A 19,752-nucleotide genomic window follows, 5' to 3' on the forward strand; every position below is an offset into this window, starting at 1 on the left:
GTTTACTCAAAGGGATTATTTTAGATTTGGGTTTGCCTCCTCTGCTTCGACTGAAAGGAATCTTTAAAATAGTTAAGTCAGTTTTTACGTTTATCGCGTTCTGTCTGTGGATTCATCCGATACTTGCGAGTATATGGTCAAATTCTACGAGACTTATTAACAGAACACTGAGCACTTCCTCTACGACCATGAATAAAGATAAAATGAGAAAATATCAAAAACTCGAAAAGTTGCATTCAAAGTCGATCCGAGGCGAGCCTTCTCTATTCTTACACAAGGAAACGGTCGTATCCGTCTGTCCGGCAGATTTTCATATGGACACTTCGTCATCATGCTTTGTGGAGGAAGCCAATTTTGCGAGATGGAAAGAGGAGGAAGAGGAGGAGGAAGAAGAGGAGGAGGAACAGGAGGAGGAGGCAGTTAAACGAGAAGGTAAAGGTAAGCAGAGCTCCATCGACGTGGCGCGACTGGGACGACAGTCTTTGACTTGCGTCGTCATGCAGAGGACTCCGGCCCTCAAACGCAGTGGATAACAGGATCAGCTCCCGGCCTGGGTTTCTTCAGCAGAACGGAAAGAGAGGTCTTCCATTACGTCGGGAAGGAAATCGTCATAGAAACGGGCTTCGACTCGTACGCAGGCATGATATGGCCCGGGGTGAGCTGACCAGCAGTACCTAGAGACGGTTCTGTACGCACATCAGCACTCAGCTTAACCCCTCATCCGTCCTCCACCCCGTTAATCTCAGGCCCTGGCTCTCGCTCACTACCTGGACACCCACCGGGGACAGTTCAATCTGGTGGACAAGGCTGTCCTGGAGATCGGGGCGGGGACCGGCCTTCTGTCTGTTGTAGCAGCGCACCTTGGTAAGGGGACTTCAAGCTCATTCCGGCATGTCACAGAGCCAATATGCTTACATTATAATGATATGGGGGGGGTAGACATAAAAAAACAAACCGAGGACGGTTTGATGAGTTTTCTAATTGTCCTCAGGCGCCTGTGTGACAGCCACAGACCTCCCATCGGTCCTGAGCAACCTGAGGGTCAACCTGTCCAGGAACACCAGAGGTTGCTGCAGACACCCCCCCCAGACGGCAGCTCTGCCCTGGGGCCACAATCTGGAGTCCACCTTCCCTACATCCGTCTACGACTACGTGCTGGCGGCCGACGTCGTGTATCACCACGACTTCCTGGAGGAGCTTCTGGCCACAATGAAGCATTTCTGCAAACCGGGAACGACTTTGATTTGGGCCAACAAGGTCAGGTTTGAGACCGATGCGACGTTCACCGAGAAGTTCAAAAAGGCTTTTCACACGAGCCCGCTGGCCGAAGAGGGCGAGATGAAGATCCTCATGGCGACATGTAAAGAAGAGGAGGAGGAAGAGGAAGCGGGCGAGAGACGGAAGATGTGCTGAGAAATGAGGAAGGAAAGAGAGGAGGCTGAAGATGAGAGGAATGAGAAGAGTGTGGAAGAAAAACTTCTCGATGTCAACACAGAAAAGCGCAAAGATAAAGAGAATGTCTGAGGAACCTCGCGCCTCAGATCCGAGGAGAGAAGACGAGGAAGAATGGAACAGCGAGCCTGATGAAGAGGAGGAAGCCGAGAAGAGCAATAAATCCCATCCTATTAACTGATGGCTTTAGCTTAGACCATGTCATATTTGTAATTAGTTAGTGTAAAAAAAAAAGCTTCACATTTCCTTTAAGTGTTAATTATAAAGAGAATGAAACAGTCACTTTCAATGCCAATGACCAGTTAAGAATGTAGAGAACAACAAACTCCCAGATAAGTAATAACCAGGAAACACTTTCACTCGTCCAAATCATTTTTATTTCATTTCTGTTTGCGATAACTCAACTTGACCACGTATACCTCAGGTCCGACCCCCGACCCCCAAATCATCCAGGAAGAATGGTCTTAAACACAACACTGAGAGCAACGTCCTGTAAAACATTGTTATTTAGATGTTTTATCACTGAATCGTATCCCGAACCAGCAAAGAGAGCAACAGATGGACAGCTTTTTAACAAACTCCATTGGCCTTGCGTATCGCAGACGGCCGAGCCCACTGGGTATATCAGAATTCATTTGTCAGGGACATCAGGCTGAAACTCTGGTTCGACCATTGGAGGACGGATCGGCTCATTGCACACAAGGGCAAAACCGTTTCAGAACCGTATCTGCTCAATAAGAGCTAAAGGCCCGAGAATCCAAAGTATAAAAGATCAAAAGGTGAGCATGTGTTTTAAGCAGTGTACACTCCCGTCATGTGACCCGACTCAGAAGGACCATACCAGTGTTTCAATACGTTTAACTCGCCCAAAAACTGTCAACCCGTCATTTTGCTGCATTCCCCACCATTCTAATAATTCCATCAGTGACAACGTGAATAAAGTCAAGTGAGTCAGTGCGTGTTCAAATTGGACATTGAAGAACAAGGTGAATGTGGGTGGAGCCTTCTGGACCGCACTGCATCGCTGCAGATCAGCAGCTACAGGCGACATTAGCTGTGCCAACGCACCCGAACGTCAGCGTCGCGTTTCGTTAAAGACATTAAAGTACTGAAGTACTTTTTTCTAAATATGTTCCACGCATCGAATGCTTATGACTATTAGTCAGTCAGTAAAAGATTAACTGTAAGAGAGCTTGGCTAATCTGCGTCAAGACATTTCAAAAATATATATATACGAGACTAAAACTGCACCACACAATCGGATGGAGATAAAACAAATTAAAAGAGTGAAATTCTTTGAAGCATTCTTTGTGTTGTTCAGGTTTTCCTGGACTGAACACAAAATGCTGTGAAATTTGTGGGAAATCAGACGGCGCGTTCAAAACCACTGGCATGGTCCCCTTAAGCTACAAAGGATAAAACTCATTCTCTAGACGGCTAACGTCACTTCTGTTGGGAGCACATGCGCAAAAATCCTCTCAAATACACATCGAGTCATTCCCAAACACACGCATGAGAAACAGTGGAACACTTCAGAATCAAGAACGGGATTAAAAATCCCCCGAACTGAAACAGACTAAAACCTGATTCCAAGTAAAACTATTGTTCCTTAAATCCTAGAAGACATGCATATATGCAAAACACAGAGAGTAATGTTTGTAGAATATACTTATCGCATCCTAACTTTATGCTGTGTACATCCTTTGTGTACAAAGGCGACATTTTGAATGCTGCAGATTAACAGCTAACACTGTGCGAACATTTTACAACAACGCTCGTTTGAACGTCGCACCGTCGCTCGCGTCCGTCCAACGACTCATCAAACGAAGCGCTCGGGTTTCAGCAGCACGTCGCGGGTGGGGGGCAGATTATCTGATCAATCATCAATCAGCCAGCATTCACTCCACACACACGCGACGCAAGGCCGATGCTACCGACCCCACGAGGTACATTCGGGAAGGCACCTCCGGGTCCACGCGCACAAATATGAACCCGTAAAAAGTCTCAACGCTAACTTCATCAATCCGGTGGATGGACCAATCAAGAATCAGGAGCAGTGAAAGGATATCAAAGCCCCCCCCCCCCAGGAAATCGGGATCAGGCGGCTTTTCTGCCATCGTCGTGCGTGCGAACGCGGTGCAGCAGCGAGTCTTCCGCTCTTCTCAGCATTGCTGCTGTTGCCCTTTAAAAAGCAATTAGATAGGCCGACAGTTTCTTTAAAAGGATTGAGTTGCGTCCCTCGAGCCCCCCCCCCCCCCCCCCCACTGGTCCTTTTCCAGCATTTACACAAGTCAGTGGGCTTAAATAAATGATACGGAGTCCAGACAGCCGAGGACAGGTGGAGGCTCCAGCATGTAGATGGCACCAAAACAAAGGATATCAATGAAACGAGGCGAAAGTATCAGCGAACATGAAATGTGACGTCCGAGACGTTTAAGAAACAGGATGGAGTCGCCTTATAAGGCGTGGCGTCCATCCAACCGGTAACGCTCGGCGTCATCCTTCATTTGAATTCACCTACATCAGCGTGTGAGAAGCCGGACGGATAAATCCCATGAGCCTCGGGGGATACGATATTAAAACTGCAACGTGATCCGCCCCGGTTTGGCTGCGCTGCTCATGCGTGCACTTAGAATGGGGTGTAATCTGTGGGGTACATGACAGGAAGCCAGTTCTCACTGAAGGTGGCACAGTGCATCCATCCGAGGTGTCTCATAAGCTGGAAGGGAGAGGGGGGGGGGGGGGGGGAGAAAAGAGGGCAACATGATTTAAACGGAACGAAGCCGGAATTCGCCGACTCGTTTCTTTTATTCCGTTCAGCAGACAAATATCTAAAATATCCGAGGCCGCTGCACGGACTTCATACCTGGATACAGTTCTTCATGTTCTCTTTGCTGGACTTCTCCTCCACCATCTTTGAAGCGAATTTTAAAGCGCGCCCATACATCTTGGTTGCCAGAGCGTGCTTGTATGAAAACATCAAAACCTGATTGGCGGGAAAACAGAGGCCGTTTTACAACATGGCCAAACGCATTGGTTCATCTCATAGAACCATGAGAACCTCATGGCTGATGTGTAGAACACCAACAACTTCCATTTCATGAAAATGTCGCTTACCGTGGGCTCGGCGAGCTCCGCCCACTTCTGCACCTCCCAAAAGGTGTCCGTCAGGGCTTTGGCCGCACTGCTCTGGGAGTCGTCGGAGCTGCTGCCCACCTGCTCCGCAGCCTCCACCTCTGCTGCCGCTGCTGCTGCTGCTTGAGCTGCAGCGACAGCAACGGCGCCGTCCTCCGGCGCCGGGGGCAACAGGAGCTGGTCGGCCAGGGCGCAGCCCTTCCTGCACAGGGCGTCCAGCAGAGACGACTTCTGCTTCTCCATGTCACTAAGACAAAGATGGAATCCAGTCAGCAGTTTGCCACTAAACCCACCGACTCAGAGACTTCCAACGACGTCTCATTGCAGAGTTGGCGCCACGTCCAGATGTACTTTCAAACTTCTAACGGGACAATCGGAGCAAGTCTTCAGCGCGACGTACGTCTTGATGGAGGCGGCGTCGGGCCGAGGGTCCGTCTTCATGGTGAAGTAAATGGCCAAGGCGGTCTGGTCGATGTGGGCGATGATGACGTTGGCTGCTGAGATGACCTCCCGGAGACGCGTTACACGCTCCTTATCACAGGCAGGGGAAAGGAGAGATGGGGGGGGGGGGATTAAACCTCGCAAAGAGTTGCTTCCAGTTGGCTTTTCTCCAGCTCTACCTTTTCAGAGTCCAGCTGGTGAAGCCTCTGCACGTGCAGCGGAAGGTAATCGGAGAAGTTCTCCCTCAGCTCGTCATAGATCGAGCTTGAATCCAACCTGAGCGGCGAAGAGAAGACGACAAGCCGCTCAGAGAGAACGAAAGGAATCACCGAGACTTACGTACCGGTAAATGACAGTAGATAATAGGGCTGTAGAAAGAAAATCGACTGCACACTAGTAATTCAGGTTCGCGTGGATGTGTGACCTTTCATAGGTCAGGTTTTAGTAAAGGGTGGACCAAGGCCGACTCCATATATTCTGCAATTGATGCTTTCAGTTCAGGTAATTCAATCCAAGTCACTGGAACGCTCACAAAAGTCACTTTGTCCCTTTAAAATCTTTCAGAAAATGATGCAAGCGTATCGTATCGCGAGATTAGTGCCTACTTTATCATCCACTGGATCTTCAGGTCTCTCAAAGCTTCGGCGAACTCCTCCTTCACATCTTTCTCTTTGTCTCCTTCCTTGTCCTTCTCTTTGCCTCCGTTCTTCGTTTTGTTGGGAGGCGGGATTAAGTGGTAGACGACAGGAACAATATCCTGAATGAACACAAACACAGTTTTGTCTAAAATCAGTGACCTTTCACCTTACGAAGCCAAACCACTGTTACGTCCTACGACGGCTTCTGGTTCTTTGTCATTAACACACAAATTCTTAAAGTCTGCTCAATACCAAATGATATTGGTATTTACTGACCACCAGAAAACACCAACTGCGCCATATCAAAGAAAATAGCCTTCATATCTAAACTAAATTTCAGTCCAGCAATATTGCCATGCTTTGACATGTCAAAGCATGGTGGCTGGAGAGGTGCCAGATTTACCCTCAGAGCACTGCTGAGGTGCCCTTGAGCGAGGCACACCCCCCCCCCCCCAATTGCTCCGATCATGGCAGCGCCTCCACCTTACGCCGTCTCCGCATGTTCCGGGGGCCCTCTGCACACATGCATGTGCGTGACTGTATCAAGGGGCCCTTGTACTAGGTTGAAAATTTAATTTCGTTGTGTGTAAAAAGCGTGAATCATAATGACAACAAGAGCCAGTCTTAATAATGGAGATACATCCCATCTCAAATGGAGGAATAAACCACTTCCTCGATTGGACAGTGTTTCTAGCTCATCCAGTACCTTTTTAAACTTTCCTTGTCGTTTTGCACAGGCCTGCCCCTGGTGGTCAGAATAACACACAGTAAGGAAGAGACAACACAAACACACCAAAAGGGATACTCTCTTTCTTCATTTCATATTTTATGGCATCTCTAAGCTGCCGACCCCCCAGCTACGTAAACGGAGGTGCAACCGTTCCAGCTTGGATCCGCGTCTTGTGATTTGAGTTTTTCCTCTCCGTATATTCTGCTACATCAGCGGGATTGTTGTAAATCGGACTTTATTTTTGAGAATTCTAAAAGCCAGGTAAATATTCGGCAGCGTTGATGGCATGAGACGCATCACTCGGTGCCCGAAGAAAATGAGTGATGAAGAAGTGAAGCAAGGAGAAGGTGGTTATCGCAGCCATCGATTCCAGAAGACGTGGACAAAACCAGCTCAGATCCAGAATAACTGAACATACAGTAAACAATTCAACAAAGGAATAAGCCCTGATCCTCAGGAACTACTTCAAACGCCACATATTTAGTCACGCTGGTCAGGACCACCAGATATGTTCTCCATTGTAGAGTCAAGTGCTTCCTGACGTTGCAGCGATTTACATCATACATACAGTAGAAGTGGTTAATTACCAATATTTTATTTTATTTTTAAAAGATAAAATCTCCGCTTTTTGTTGACTGCCCATCAGACAGTACCGAAGAGAAAGGGAGCGAGAAGCCAGATGGGACCGGTCCTCGAGACATCGTAAAAGAAGTAGAAGCACATCCGGGTTCATGAACATCAGCTCTCTGTGCAAATGAAGTGTGTCCCATTCATGACTAGCACATAACAAATGAACAAGAACTATATATATAGGTATACAGGTATATATGGGGTTAAAGGGCAAGAATAAATGAAGTAAGAACACTCACCGCTTTTTTGCCATTCTCGCTCTTGGGGATAACCAGGAAGCCGGACAGATAGCATCCCGGACTTGTTCCCTTTGGAATTCTAAAAAAAAAAAAAAAAGGAGGGAGACAGGAGGGGAAAGCTTTATTAACCAAACATACATCCAGCAGAGCCATCTGACTAACCCTTTTGATTAGAACAGAAAATAGTAACAAAGTACAACTAATAAAAAGTCTAATCTTGTACTGGTACAAGTACAAGAAGAGCCCTCCCAAAATGAAGACGGGACTGAACCGCATCTTATTCTTTACACAGGAGACAATCTTCACCTCAAAATAACCAACACATCGCTGGAAGATTGTAAAGTCTGACGTGATCCGAGCGACTCCTGCTGGTTCTCTGGCACCAATCAAATCGTATTTCAGCATTTGACTCTTAAACAGGGCACTTCTGTGTCATAGCATGAACATTCGAGTACTGTAATAAATAAAATGCTTTTTCCACTTTGGACTTGGACTATAAATATTTAAAATAAAATAAACAGCACCTCAATCACAAGGTTTTTGTCTTCCACTTTAAAATACTTCCACACCGAAGACGCACTAACGCGACGAGCTTCAAGCTGCTTCTGCTAAAAAGTAATGACAATAACTATCCACACATATCCGAGTCCTGATCGGGAGTGAACATCCGATTCTGATCGAGTCCCGATTTCCGATCACAAGATCATCCCCAGTTTTAAAGTTCTACCCGAGAATGAAGGATCGACTCACTTGTCATCCGGAAGCGCTGTGACGTAGAAGGGCTGCGTGGCGCCCGGACACAGGGTGAGCGAGTTCGCCTTCTTCTTGGCCACGAGGGCAGCGCGGTGCGTCTCGTAGACGTCCAGAGTGAGCGCAGTGGACAGACGGTGCGAGATCACAAACGGGAGGTCATTCAGGCGCTCCAGTTCACTGGAATTCTCGTGGCGGACCTGCAGACGAACGACGTAGTCTCCCTTTTCCAGCTTCAGAGAATACTGGATGGAGAAACGAGAAAGAGGGCAGATGGGTCGGGTACATCTCTTGCTATCCTATCCTACCTGTTAAACGTGTTCCAAATACAGATGGAACATCTGGCCAAGGATAGGCGGGCTCAAGCCCTTCTTTCGGTTCCACATACCTGTTGTGGGTAGGCGTCCCCCGAGCCCAGCAGCCGCTTGTTCTGATCAAACAGCATCCAGAGCTGACTGTCAAACTCAGACTCGTACAGCAGCTCACAAAGCATCGGACAGCTGGGGGTTACCTCCCCACTCTTATGCTGAGGAGACACAAAAAAAGGGGGGGTGAACATAAACATCCCAAAGAAAGAGAAAACACAAATCGGATGGGTGTGGCAGTACCTGGCGGAAGCTGTACGTGAGGACATTCTCATAGAGTTGCCTGTTGTTTGGCAGAACGTCCCTCAAACCCAGAGCTTTTATCTTTGAACTCAAGGGCCTACGATGCCGACAGGGGACCAGACAATGAACGACAGAGATGCGGAACAGCACAGAAAGCGCATCGCGCTCATGTGCGCGTCGTTACCTGACGGGCTGAACCCAAGACTTGAGGGTGAGGGTGGGGGAGACCTCCTCGTACCTCATCGGGGACGACACATCGAAACTAGTCACTCCCTCCGAGGCATGCTGGGGAAGGACAACCCACGGTTACAGATTGAACCGACGCCGAGCTGGAGCTCATCAGCCCGTGTTGGTAATCTGCGCTGCTTACTATGTGCAGGGGTGAAGGAGAAGTGTTGAGTCCGTGGAAAGAGATGCTGTAGTCCACCGTGACGTCGCCGAGGCTCGCCCACCAGCGCGCAATGCACAACTCTACTATCCGGCCCGACTGGAGGAGGCAAAACGGGCTGGAATTAATTAACATTTCTTTTCTGTGAGCGCAGTTACAAAATAAGGTGGCGTCTATTCCGGACACTTATGACAGCATCCAGCAAAAAAAAAAAAAATCAAAACCATGTGAATAAATGAAATGTACAGACTAGCACGGGGAAAGCCTCGGTGAGCGAGCCTTTTTCCAGCAGCGTTGAGAACTTGTAGAATTCGTTAGCTCTGTAGGATCTCTGCTTCACCAGGTGCACCGCGTGGAGGACAAACTTGGACGACACGCCTCCGGAATGAGAGGTCAGCGTGATTTCTGCAGGAGAGGGGGGGGGGGGGCGAGACGGCGGAAAAGGAGGGGAGCAGGCGACGACGACGAGAGAGGGGAAGACAAAGGAGACTTCATGAAGCATTGAGCACGAATACCGGAGATTCGCCAGAGAATTCGCTGAAATAAAACGAGGACAGGCTTAAAATCTGAACCCCTTTTTTTTTATTATTAAACACGGAGACACCGACCTGCCCAGGAGGCTCCCTGAGGAACGGTGATGAAGTGGCGTCTAATCTGTCCCGGTCTGAAGTGGACGTCGTTGAAGCAAATCTCGTTGTTACAAATATCGGTCACTCTGTCAGGTGAGAGGCAAGTGAGGAAGCGCTGTTGGACACGCCTCACAGAAAACAGCAGGAAGCAACATGCCAGCATGTCAAAGCCTTACCTGACGGGGATAATAACCGTGATCGGCACCCTGAAGAGGGGGCCGCAGGCCGGCGCGGCCGTGTCATACCCACACACCTAAGAGAGAGACATTCATACGGCTCAGATCGGCTCAGACGCACTGTGCCCCTCCCTCCATGTCCTTACCTCTGTGTAGTGCACCCCCTCCCTCAGCCCCAGGGGGTCAACCCGGACGTTGACGTGCCGACACTGGTTCATGAGCTCTAGGTACGAGGGGCACTGGACCCACGGGGCGGCACACGTCAGCGCCAAGTGGAGCTGCAGGGATATTCGCTCAGAGTTTCCTGTGACAGACGTTAGATGATACGGCGGGGGGGGGGGGGGGGTGTTAAAAACTACTAAACACGTACCAACACTGAATCTAAACACTGTAAAGCAAGAATAATAAAGCCTGTGGAGATTGTGTTAGGAAGTTTGAGCAGAACCTGTGTTCTCTGGGAAGATAGGTTCAATTCCTACTCCGTGATCTGAGGGTGCAACAATGTGGGCTGGGTCCCTGAGGTAGATGCCTTTTTGTGTTCCCACACTTACTGAGAAGCCGAGGTGGCTAGTGGGTAAAGAGGCATGTTGAATGAGGTAGTCTAATGCCTTGTCCACCTAGAGGGGAACAAATGGAACAGGCAACAGAATGAAAAATGTTAAGTATGTCGCCATGAGTCTAAAAAGGAACATGCGGAGACGGTAAAAGGAGCCAGACACCGACCGACCTGGATTATTCCATGGCCCTGTGCAAACACCTCTATGTCATCGACCTTCAGCGCCGTGTTCTCCAGCGCTCTCCTCACTGCAGGACCAGAGGGACCTATCCCATTCTGCTTTAGTCCTTGAAACAGAAATTCCACACTATAATGATAATAATAACTATAAATGATGTCCACCCCGCTTTGCCTGGCATCAGTCTTTGAACATGGGCGTACCCGAGAGGATTAACGCAATGCCTCCACAGGCATTAGGCGAAGACATGGATGTGCCGTTCATCAGCTGGGTACCGCGGAGCGTCCAGTTGGGTACAGATGCAATGGCGCCGCCGGGAGCGCTGATGTTCACCCCGAGGGCCCCGTCCGTACTGGGGCCCCTGGACGACCACGTGTACTGGTTGGGAGGCAGCTTCTCCCTCAGCGAATACTCGGCCACCATCATGTCTGGAGTTACGTAAGCTCCAACCCCTTGAGAGAAAAGCAGTCGTTACGGCAACATGGAAAGAAACGGAAATGGCTCCAAATGGCATTTAGCATTTCTAGCACCAGCGTTAGCGTCCCAACGGTTTCCCCATCTTTCCTGCTGTGAATCTCCAGCACAGGTAAGCGCTCACACCCCGTCCCTGTACCTATGACACTACTGGTGGTCCCCCCCGGGCAGCCGACGGTGGAGAGGCATGGGCCGTTGTTTCCTGCACTCGACACGAACATGACGTTGTGCTTCTGCACGGCCTCTGTGAACACCTCACAGATCCTCCTGAAAAGACAAAAGGGACAAAGCCGTGACAATGTGTCAAAGAGTAATCAAACACAAACACTGTGGTGTTCTACCTACCCAGAATTGGGCCAGTTGGTCGCCTCTCCGTAGCTGTAGTTAACCAGGTCACACTTGTAGTTGATGACTTCGATCATCTTTCAGCAAAAAACAGAGATTTTCAAAAAAAATAATAATTACGAGTCATCAGCTGCTAATATACATTTGACAGAATCTTGGGCAATATACCGCTCGGATGAGTCCTGTGCCTGTTTCCATGGTGCTGAGGCGGGTGTCTCCAATCTTCAGAGCCAGAATTTGGGCGCCTGGGGCCACACCATTGCGTTCGGGTTCCTCTGGGAAGTAACCTGCAGCAATGCTTGCCACGTGTGTCCCATGAGCCCCTTTTTTTTTTAAAGCGTTAAATTAGAAAATACGGTTTTTAGTGCACCAAATACGGAAAGCGGCTTCCTTTCAGGAGGAGGCGGATTGCACCCTTCGGGATATCTTACCTCCGCTGGTGACGATGCAGAGTACGTTTCCCTCATCGTAAATATTGACAGAGAAGTTAAGCATTTCAGCGCTGCCTAATGTAGCGTGCTCTTGCTTTTCTCTGTAAGAGCTAAGCACAGTGCACTGGGACAGCTCGCCGCACTCTGACGTGTCTACGACGGCCCTAGGGGGACGCACAGAAACAGGCAACGTGAAGGAGAAATATAACCACCAAAAGAATACCGGTAGAAGCTGATATCAAGCATGAAAAAGTTTAAAAGACAAAAAAGAATAAATACGGATTACCTCCAAGTGACGCCGTCGTGCCAAAGGACACAATCATATGCGGGACCAGGATCGTTGTACTTCTTTTCTAATAATGCCAGAAGCTCCGATTGACTTTGCAGCTCTTCTTTCTGTAATTTTTCCATCTGAGAAGGTGGTGTGAAGGACACGAGCAGAGAGAAATCAGATTTGGAAATGCCACTTTACTGTGACTGGAAACTGTGAGCACTGATAAAATACACAAATGAGTTCCGAACCTGTGAGGGCGTTGGGTGGGCGAGGTCAAACTCTTCTGTCTTGCGAGAGACTTCGGCAAGCGCTGCTCTGTGTGGCGGGTCCCAGGTCTTCTCCTTTCGCTCTTTCTATTGGGACAAAAGTGGCAAAAAATAAAAAAGCGCCTTAAACACACAAGAGGTGAGCGGGATAATTATACGTCTCGCTGGTCTGGAACAAAGTAATACGGAGTCAGACCGTTAGCCTCTGTGCACAAACAATATTATAACATCCCACACATGGCAGAACTAATAATGTCATGTCATAGTACCGGTACCTGTATTCTTTCTTTAAGAGCCTTAGGGAAAAACTCATAGCCATTTTTAAATCCAATGCGAAACTTCCCTGATGGATTAATCCAGGTAGAAGGGATCTGGAATACAGAAGTAGAAAATACATGAAGTGCAGATTTAATTGTCTAGCACAGTTGCACTAAAAAAAATTAGAAACAAAGAATCTATGAGAATGAGAAAGGACATAATTTCAGACAATTCCTGCAATTATATCCTCTCTGTCAGTAGTATTAAGAAAACAAATGGTGCCTCCCGACCTTCAGAGCTCTACCGGAGAGGCCGGTGATTTCCCCGTCTTTCGGTTCCGCCACTGTGGACATGTTCACGTCACCGCTGCCAGTTGTATCAATGATGTCGATGATCTTTGGCTTCCCATCAGTTGTGACCTAAAGACCGCAATAAAGACAGAAGAAACCCAAACCCATAGCCCTTTACAAAAAGATGTATATACTGTATATAAAAAAAAGTGCAAAGTCCAGGTTCAGTAACTTATACCAATCATGGAATAATGTGCAAATAACGTGCAAATTTAAAGTGCATTTCAACAGGACAGACTTTTTCCTGCTTCAGCCTTTCCCATTAGACATGTCTGAAGCAAGGTGACATGAGGTTGAAGATAAATATCCGACCTCAATTCAGTGCGATGAAGAGTCATCTTGTCGAGTTATACATGCATAAACGCATGCAGCACAGGTGCAGAATATATCAACTCTCCCGTGACTAGCAAGTTGTCAGTGAACCTGTTGCTTGTCACGTGTTCTCGCGGTACGGCTCGCTAACGATCCGAATAAAATAGCACACGGATGGTTAAACAACGGCACCGCCATGCGGCCACAACACCCGCAAACACGCGTAACCAACTGCGTGACGAACCCAAAATACGAAGGAGCTCGAATGAAAACTTCAGGCGAAAAATTCACTCGTTAGCCGCAAGGGTAACCCGCTGGACGGCTAGCCGACTAACGAACGTCAAGTTGGTTAAATGTTGGAAGTACGTACGTCAAAACTCAACTTGACAACAGACGAAGATATTTCTTTTAAAAGACGCGGTGTCTATTTAGTTGTCATAAAAGCTCTCATTTATTTGTTAGTGTTGCTGTAGCTAGCGATGCTACCAAACTAACGTTAGCTAGCTAGCTGTAGCAATTGAGTGCACCAATCAAGTGAATGAGTCAGGCCTTCTGGCTTCAGCTAGTTAGCTAGCTAGCTAGCTAAGGCCTTCTGGCTTTAGCTAGTTAGCTAGCTAGCTAGCCGTCTCGTGTTAGCTACGGTAGAGTTGAGAGTAAGCTAGCTAGCTCAGCTCGATAGCTAGCTAACTCCCAACTCTCCCGTAGCTAACGCAAGACAGCCGGCTAGATTTACCTGCATGCCGGGCGCGCCGGGATCCACGCCAGTGTCCAGGATAGCGATGAGCACTCCTCGGCCATCGTACTCGGGGAACCTGGTTAGGTACGACGAAGCGCCGGTTTCTTTTTTGGGCAGCAGGCCATGGAAGGGGAACGGTTCTTCGCTCAAATGAGCAGCCATTATCAAAAGAGCAACAATGAAAACACAGCAGCGAAATGGGAAAGACAGCTAACAGTGGGGCCGATAAAAAAAGGTGAGCTGTTTAAAGAGGCAGTCTGCCTGCCCAGCCCACTCCCACGGACACGGGCGTTTTTCATTCGAGAATTCCAAGTATTTCTGAGACACGTGAGGATGTGTCTGAGGAGAAATCCAGCTTTCAGAACTAAAAGAAAGTAAAAAAATATTTAAAAAAATATCAACAGTGATAAATAAAATATTGCGAAAAAATATTAAGCCATATTTGATCTAAGCTCAGGAAACACTCATCTGAGATAAATCCCACTTTAAAATGAAGCTAAATTCAAGTAACTATGGAAACAGACAAATAGTGACAATAAATAACGGGTTTTTTTTATTTTCTTTTTTTATGCTCCGGAAAATAAACACGCTTAATAAAATAAAAGTGAACGTCATCACTTTTTTTGTGGCTGGAATAAATAAAAAATGATAAAACTACAGTTAAATTAAAATTGCGGGCAGATGAGCAAATCCAACTAATAGTTCTACACAGTTAAAAACATGTTAACTGACTGTTTCTAAATTTTTAGGCTCAACATAAGTAGGTTAACCTGTTAACGTGCATTAATCATTACCGGTAATCAATACACAGACCACCACCCTATTCGACTCTGTAACTCCCCAAGCTGGGTTCACTGTCCAACATTTGCACACTAGGTGGCGCAAGATTACTGATTGTGTCATAATGGCTGTTACCAGAAATTGTTCTCTGCACTCTTTGGGGGTGACTCTAGAATATTTTGCACGATGATAAAAGATGTCTAAAGAGCATCAAGAAGGATTAGATTATTGGAATACAAATGTATTACCTAAAAAAAGTAATGTATAATCGGCAGGGTGGTCCCAAACATAGCTTAATGAATCACTTTCAAGCTCTTCTTTGTACTCAAATATACTGTAAATATAATTCGAAGGCTGCGGCATGCTTCTTAGACTTTTCATTTCCGTTTACAGATGTAGCGTTGACAGCAGTGAAGTGTGGAAACGAGCACGTCGTAAATAACAGATCTTATCCACATGGATGTTCTTCTTATGTGAGTATAAATCCTAAATATGGATGTTAAATTAAAAAGTTGTAAACCAGTTTTGATTTCCATGGGGCAAATTATATGCATTCTTCTAGGAGCTGATTTATGTTGCATTCATAGACCCCCCCCCCCCCCCCCCCCCCAATATAGGGATTAATTTTGCACATCAATCGCCATCTGTTCAAGTTGGTACTCTCTGCCTCTCTCACACACATATTACATCCGAACATGTACATTGCACCTTGTCTTCTTTTACTACAAAAAAAAAGTACATGCATTACAAAAGGTTAGTTGTAAGTCGAGCATGCCGACGCCCACAAACCTCACACAGTTGACTTGTTTGTGCATAATAAAACAGCCATAAGCATCCTTTCACTAGCAGCACACTGAGAATCAGCATCTGGCCACTCAACGTCTCTCTGTTAATGGGATGCACGCATTTTAGCAGACACTGACAGGAGCAATGCTCACATTTTATATCTGTTTTCAAGCTTTCGCTCAGGGTAATGTAATTCAACCTCTAAAATATGAAGGGCTTCTCTTGCACACCCATACAGTTACATACACAGGCTTGTGGTTTACCGCAGGGCGTTTGCACTGAACTGACACAAATGCCTGACTGTCACAAAGCAACATTTTCCTACGCGATGCATTCGGCCAAATTGTTTTTACAAAATGTTACTTTTAAATTCAAGATTTTAGTTATGAGGCAATGTGCTGGGGTAAAACGTACAAGTACATTTCACTCTGAAATATATTGAGTATATGAATACAATAGGTACTTAGCTATATGCATGCAGCTTTGTTGCCGTGTGAAGTGTTTCTTAGGAGGGTCTAACAATAACGGCTGTGGTGAGACATACATTATAATAATTCGATTTAGAGCTCTTCTAAAGGAGTCGCAGTTAATCCTAACACTCTGCTGGCAGCAGAATCACTGCAGCTAACTGACGCCACCATTTGAGAGGCGGTGACTGTTCTTTGGTCACACAACTCCGCCGGGTTAGGCCTGACCAGCTGGCTATGAAGAGCCTTTCAGACCAGAGTCGGCCTATTTTGAGGAATGCGGTCACAGTGATGTCAGAGGTGTGGCCAAATAGACTCAAGTGTTGGGGGATTATCGCCCTGTGCCTTTTACCTGAATGGATGTTAAATCCTGCCCACGCATCCCTCCCCTTAGGATGGCACCGTGTCTATTACTTTCTTCCGTTTAATTTGGCCTCCGATCAGTCTCTGCAGGAGAACAGGGACCACTTCATTGTTTCCCAGTTGTTCTTTCCATGCATCCACTAACTCTGCCTCTTTATCTCTGTCCCCAGGATGGCTTGATGAGAAGATGAATGTAAAATATGACAGAAGTTAACTGATTTTATTGCTCAGCATTGCTGTCTGAATCATAACAAGAGGACTCAAATCTTCATTTAAAGTCAGCAATAAAGATTTAAAAAAACAAGAATGTTATTTATCTCCTCTTTCTACTTACGCCAGAGGCCAAAGCCGCTGTCTCATAGCTGCAGCTGTGAAAGATGTGTAAGTACTGTGCGTTACTGCACACCATGTCCTGAGTGTCTACACAGTTTTAGAAGGATAATCTCGCCTCGTTCACAGCTCACATCACAGGCATAACATTACTGACTTGAATCCCACAGCAAAGTGAAGATAAAAACTCAGAAATATTACAGAACTGGAGGACTTTGCCACTATGGAATAGGCTAATATTCCTGAAAAATGCTGGATGTCTGGCTATACATCACGTTAAGACCAGGGTGCAGCAGCAAAGGCGTGCTGGAGGGTTGAAGCTGTCAGTAAAAGCTGCATTACTATTATTATTAGTAGTAGCAGAAGTAGTAGTAGTAGTATTTTGTATTATTATGATTATGATTATGATTATTATTATGTATTATTATTATTAGTAGTAGTAGTATTTATTTATTATTATTAGTAGTAGTAGTATTTTGTATTATTATTATCATTATTATTAGTAGTAGTAGAAGTAGAAGTATTTATTATTATTATTATGATTATTATTACTATGTATTATTATTATTAGTAGTAGTAGTAGAAGTAGTAGTATTTTGTATTAGTATTATTAGTAATTTATGTATGTATTTATTATTATTACTATCATTATCATTACTATTATTATTATTATTATTATTGTTGTTATTATTACATATGGCTGGACAGCTGACGCCCACTTCCTCTCCTCGTCCTCTTTGGGGCGGGTCCCCTCCACGCATGTGGGCGGTGTTGTCTTTCAGCCACGCCCCCGCTGCCGCCGCTGCTGCTGCTGCTGCTGCGGGGACTGACGCTGCTGTCTCTCCTCGCTCGTTCTCAGCGGTCGGGTCGAATCGTGCGCGCTGATCCAGAGAGCCTAGATGTGCAGAACCCCTGGAATAATATCTGTGCGCTGGAGAGTCCAGAACCAGAACCAGAACCAGAACCGGCCGCCGCGGAGGACTGCCTCTGTCTAGTCGTCAAAAGGAGGACAAAAGCATGGCGGTAGAAGAGGAAGGTCTCCGGGTTTTCCAGAGCGTTAAAATAAAAATCGGTAAGAAGAAAAATCCCCCCCCCCGGGTCTGAGCGCCTCAATGGATGGCTCCACGTTAACGGGCCGAGCAGGCGGGCAGTGCGGGCTTGTATGGGAGGTCGGATCAATGGTGTTGCCATTCAGATCACGCCACCCTCTCCGCGCAAAGCCAATCAGTCTGGCACACTTTATTCCAGCATAGAATTGTAATTGCGTGTGGAAAAGGAGAATCGATAGGATTTCAAAAGCCTTTGTGGGGGAATTAATGAGAATCTGGCATCAGAAGAATTAGTGAGAGAGGCTTTATCTGAACGGGCTGCACAGCTGCGTGCGTCCGGATGACTTTAATGGACGTTTCACACCTCAGCTGTAGTCACCCATTCATTTTATTACTCCTCCCGCCCCCCTCCCCCTCATGCGTCACCCTCCAAACTGTCTAGCTATTGATTGTTAGTCTATATTTAGATGTATCTAAGTGCACACTTGCTTTGCAGGAGGTGCATGGCGCATGGTGCATGGTGCATGCACTGGAGAGGAGGCAGGAAGAGAAGCATTTTTTTCAAGAAGGATTGTAGCATTTAGTTGCTAAATGCTCATTTGATTGCTGTTTGTTTTTTTAATCAAATGTTCTTTCATGGAAAACCGGATGACTGGATCATGTCTAGTGATCACAGCGGTCTTTCCTAGAGCAGTGGCAGAAATGAAATGCCAGGCTGGAGGTGGAATTCATGTCTGGGACTTGCCCGAATCAAATGTAGTCACAGGAAACTTACCGAAAGTAGAAGTTCTCGGTGCAGAAAAATATACCATGCGATGCTTAAAGGCTACAATATGATCCGAACTGAATGACTAATTTCACATTCAGTGATTAAGTAAGCAATTTCCTGTTGTAGTTGGTCGGGGCAGATTCATGTTTGTGTTAGCTGCAAATGTTATTTTGCATAGTAATCTGCAGAGCTGATTACTATGCTATACTATGTTTAACGAATTGATGAACCCTTTATTGTTCAGTCTTTTATTTATTTCACCATTTGTCTTTTTTTTTTATTATACTATTGGATAGAACAGCTGAGCGATTGTGACGGGAGAAAGGTCGACATGCGGCAAAGTGCCTGGGCAGGGAATGAAACTTACTGTGCTATATTATTATCACAAATTTAATATCTTTGCAGTATTTAATAGATTTCTAATCCGGAATGGTCCTCGAGGAAATGCATCATGCTGCCTTCCTACAATGGCAGCATGGCATCAAGACGCCAGGAAACAACTTGACAATTGTTATCAGGATGTTGTTATTTACTGTTTACTGCCCACGCAGAGGCTTTATATTGTTGCCATGACTCCTGAGTTTCCTGGTCTTTCCTGTAATGCCCCGCGGTGATGTCTGTCTTGTTACCCGGCACCAGTCACGCTCCACGGCGGTCGGATTCTCGCTGAGCTCCTCTTTCTGCAATCTCTCTGTAACCCTTGCATCACATTGTTTTCATCAGAGGCCCGTCCTTCGGCATGAGGCTGCGGTCGGCTGATGACTCACAGCTGAAAGTCAGCCACATACTTGTAGAAGAAGAGATGGCTTATTATTTTTATGCCGATGACTCGGCTCGGTTTCCGGGAGGAACACATGGATTTCAGAAAAATAAACCGGGCTACTGGGTCTGAGTACACACCGTCTGGGGAACAGAGGAAACAGGAAACTACCCCCCCCCCCAATTCACTTCCTGATTGGCTGGAATAGACTACAAAAGAATGGTGTTTTTTTTTTTTTTTTTCCTGCGTGGGCAACAAGTTAATGCAACGCAGATGTCGTGAGACACAGGGAGAGGGACGGGGGCGGGGGGGGGGGGGGGGGTCTCCCATACAGGAGCAGGCTGTGCTTCATCTGTCAGCAACTGTTGTCTCCATCGGAGAGATGGGAATTCTCAATGCCACCGCTGGAGTTGAGACTGTGTGCAAATGAGCAGCAACGTGTGGTGAAGTTT

At 46.6% G+C, this 19,752-nt stretch overlaps 3 protein-coding genes and 1 long non-coding RNA gene across 4 annotated transcripts in view; 3 read left to right on the top strand and 1 right to left on the bottom strand.

Annotated features, from left to right (window-relative positions):
* Window positions 1-307: 307 nt before the first annotated feature.
* On the top strand, window positions 308-1,727 carry LOC137893746 (protein-lysine methyltransferase METTL21C). The gene is made up of 4 exons (XM_068739214.1): window positions 308-432; window positions 504-655; window positions 747-864; window positions 992-1,727. Exons 1-4 carry the CDS (start codon window positions 315-317, stop codon window positions 1,411-1,413), a joined length of 810 nt encoding a protein of 269 aa, XP_068595315.1. The 5' UTR covers window positions 308-314; the 3' UTR covers window positions 1,414-1,727.
* Window positions 1,728-4,038: 2,311 nt separating this feature from the next.
* Window positions 4,039-14,170, bottom strand: tpp2 (tripeptidyl peptidase 2). The gene is made up of 29 exons (XM_068758226.1): window positions 13,994-14,170; window positions 12,889-13,017; window positions 12,616-12,711; window positions 12,323-12,427; window positions 12,087-12,211; window positions 11,801-11,964; window positions 11,538-11,692; window positions 11,370-11,446; window positions 11,164-11,291; window positions 10,754-11,002; window positions 10,544-10,659; window positions 10,262-10,433; window positions 9,963-10,120; window positions 9,817-9,893; window positions 9,620-9,726; window positions 9,262-9,416; window positions 8,994-9,110; window positions 8,808-8,908; window positions 8,624-8,720; window positions 8,404-8,541; window positions 8,016-8,260; window positions 7,266-7,344; window positions 6,373-6,411; window positions 5,634-5,785; window positions 5,208-5,304; window positions 4,988-5,118; window positions 4,570-4,834; window positions 4,319-4,438; window positions 4,039-4,171 (listed from the first exon to the last, which is right to left on the bottom strand). Exons 1-29 carry the CDS (start codon window positions 14,156-14,158, stop codon window positions 4,082-4,084), a joined length of 3,849 nt encoding a protein of 1,282 aa, XP_068614327.1. The 5' UTR covers window positions 14,159-14,170; the 3' UTR covers window positions 4,039-4,081.
* Window positions 13,450-16,685, top strand: LOC137914803 (uncharacterized). Its single transcript, XR_011106424.1, has 3 exons — window positions 13,450-13,622; window positions 15,170-15,249; window positions 16,563-16,685. It is a non-coding gene; the product is annotated as an uncharacterized lncRNA (long non-coding RNA).
* Window positions 16,686-17,735: 1,050 nt separating this feature from the next.
* rasa3 (RAS p21 protein activator 3) overlaps window positions 17,736-19,752 on the top strand; it is a 19,470-nt gene continuing 17,453 nt past the window's right edge. The window contains exon 1 of the mRNA XM_068750497.1: window positions 17,736-17,794. Coding sequence (XP_068606598.1) covers window positions 17,740-17,794 — 55 coding nt within the window. The 5' untranslated portion in view covers window positions 17,736-17,739. The remainder of the gene's footprint in view (window positions 17,795-19,752) is intronic.

This window comes from Brachionichthys hirsutus, chromosome 1 (assembly GCF_040956055.1).
Source record: "Brachionichthys hirsutus isolate HB-005 chromosome 1, CSIRO-AGI_Bhir_v1, whole genome shotgun sequence".
In the NCBI taxonomy this organism is placed as follows: domain Eukaryota; kingdom Metazoa; phylum Chordata; class Actinopteri; order Lophiiformes; family Brachionichthyidae; genus Brachionichthys; species Brachionichthys hirsutus.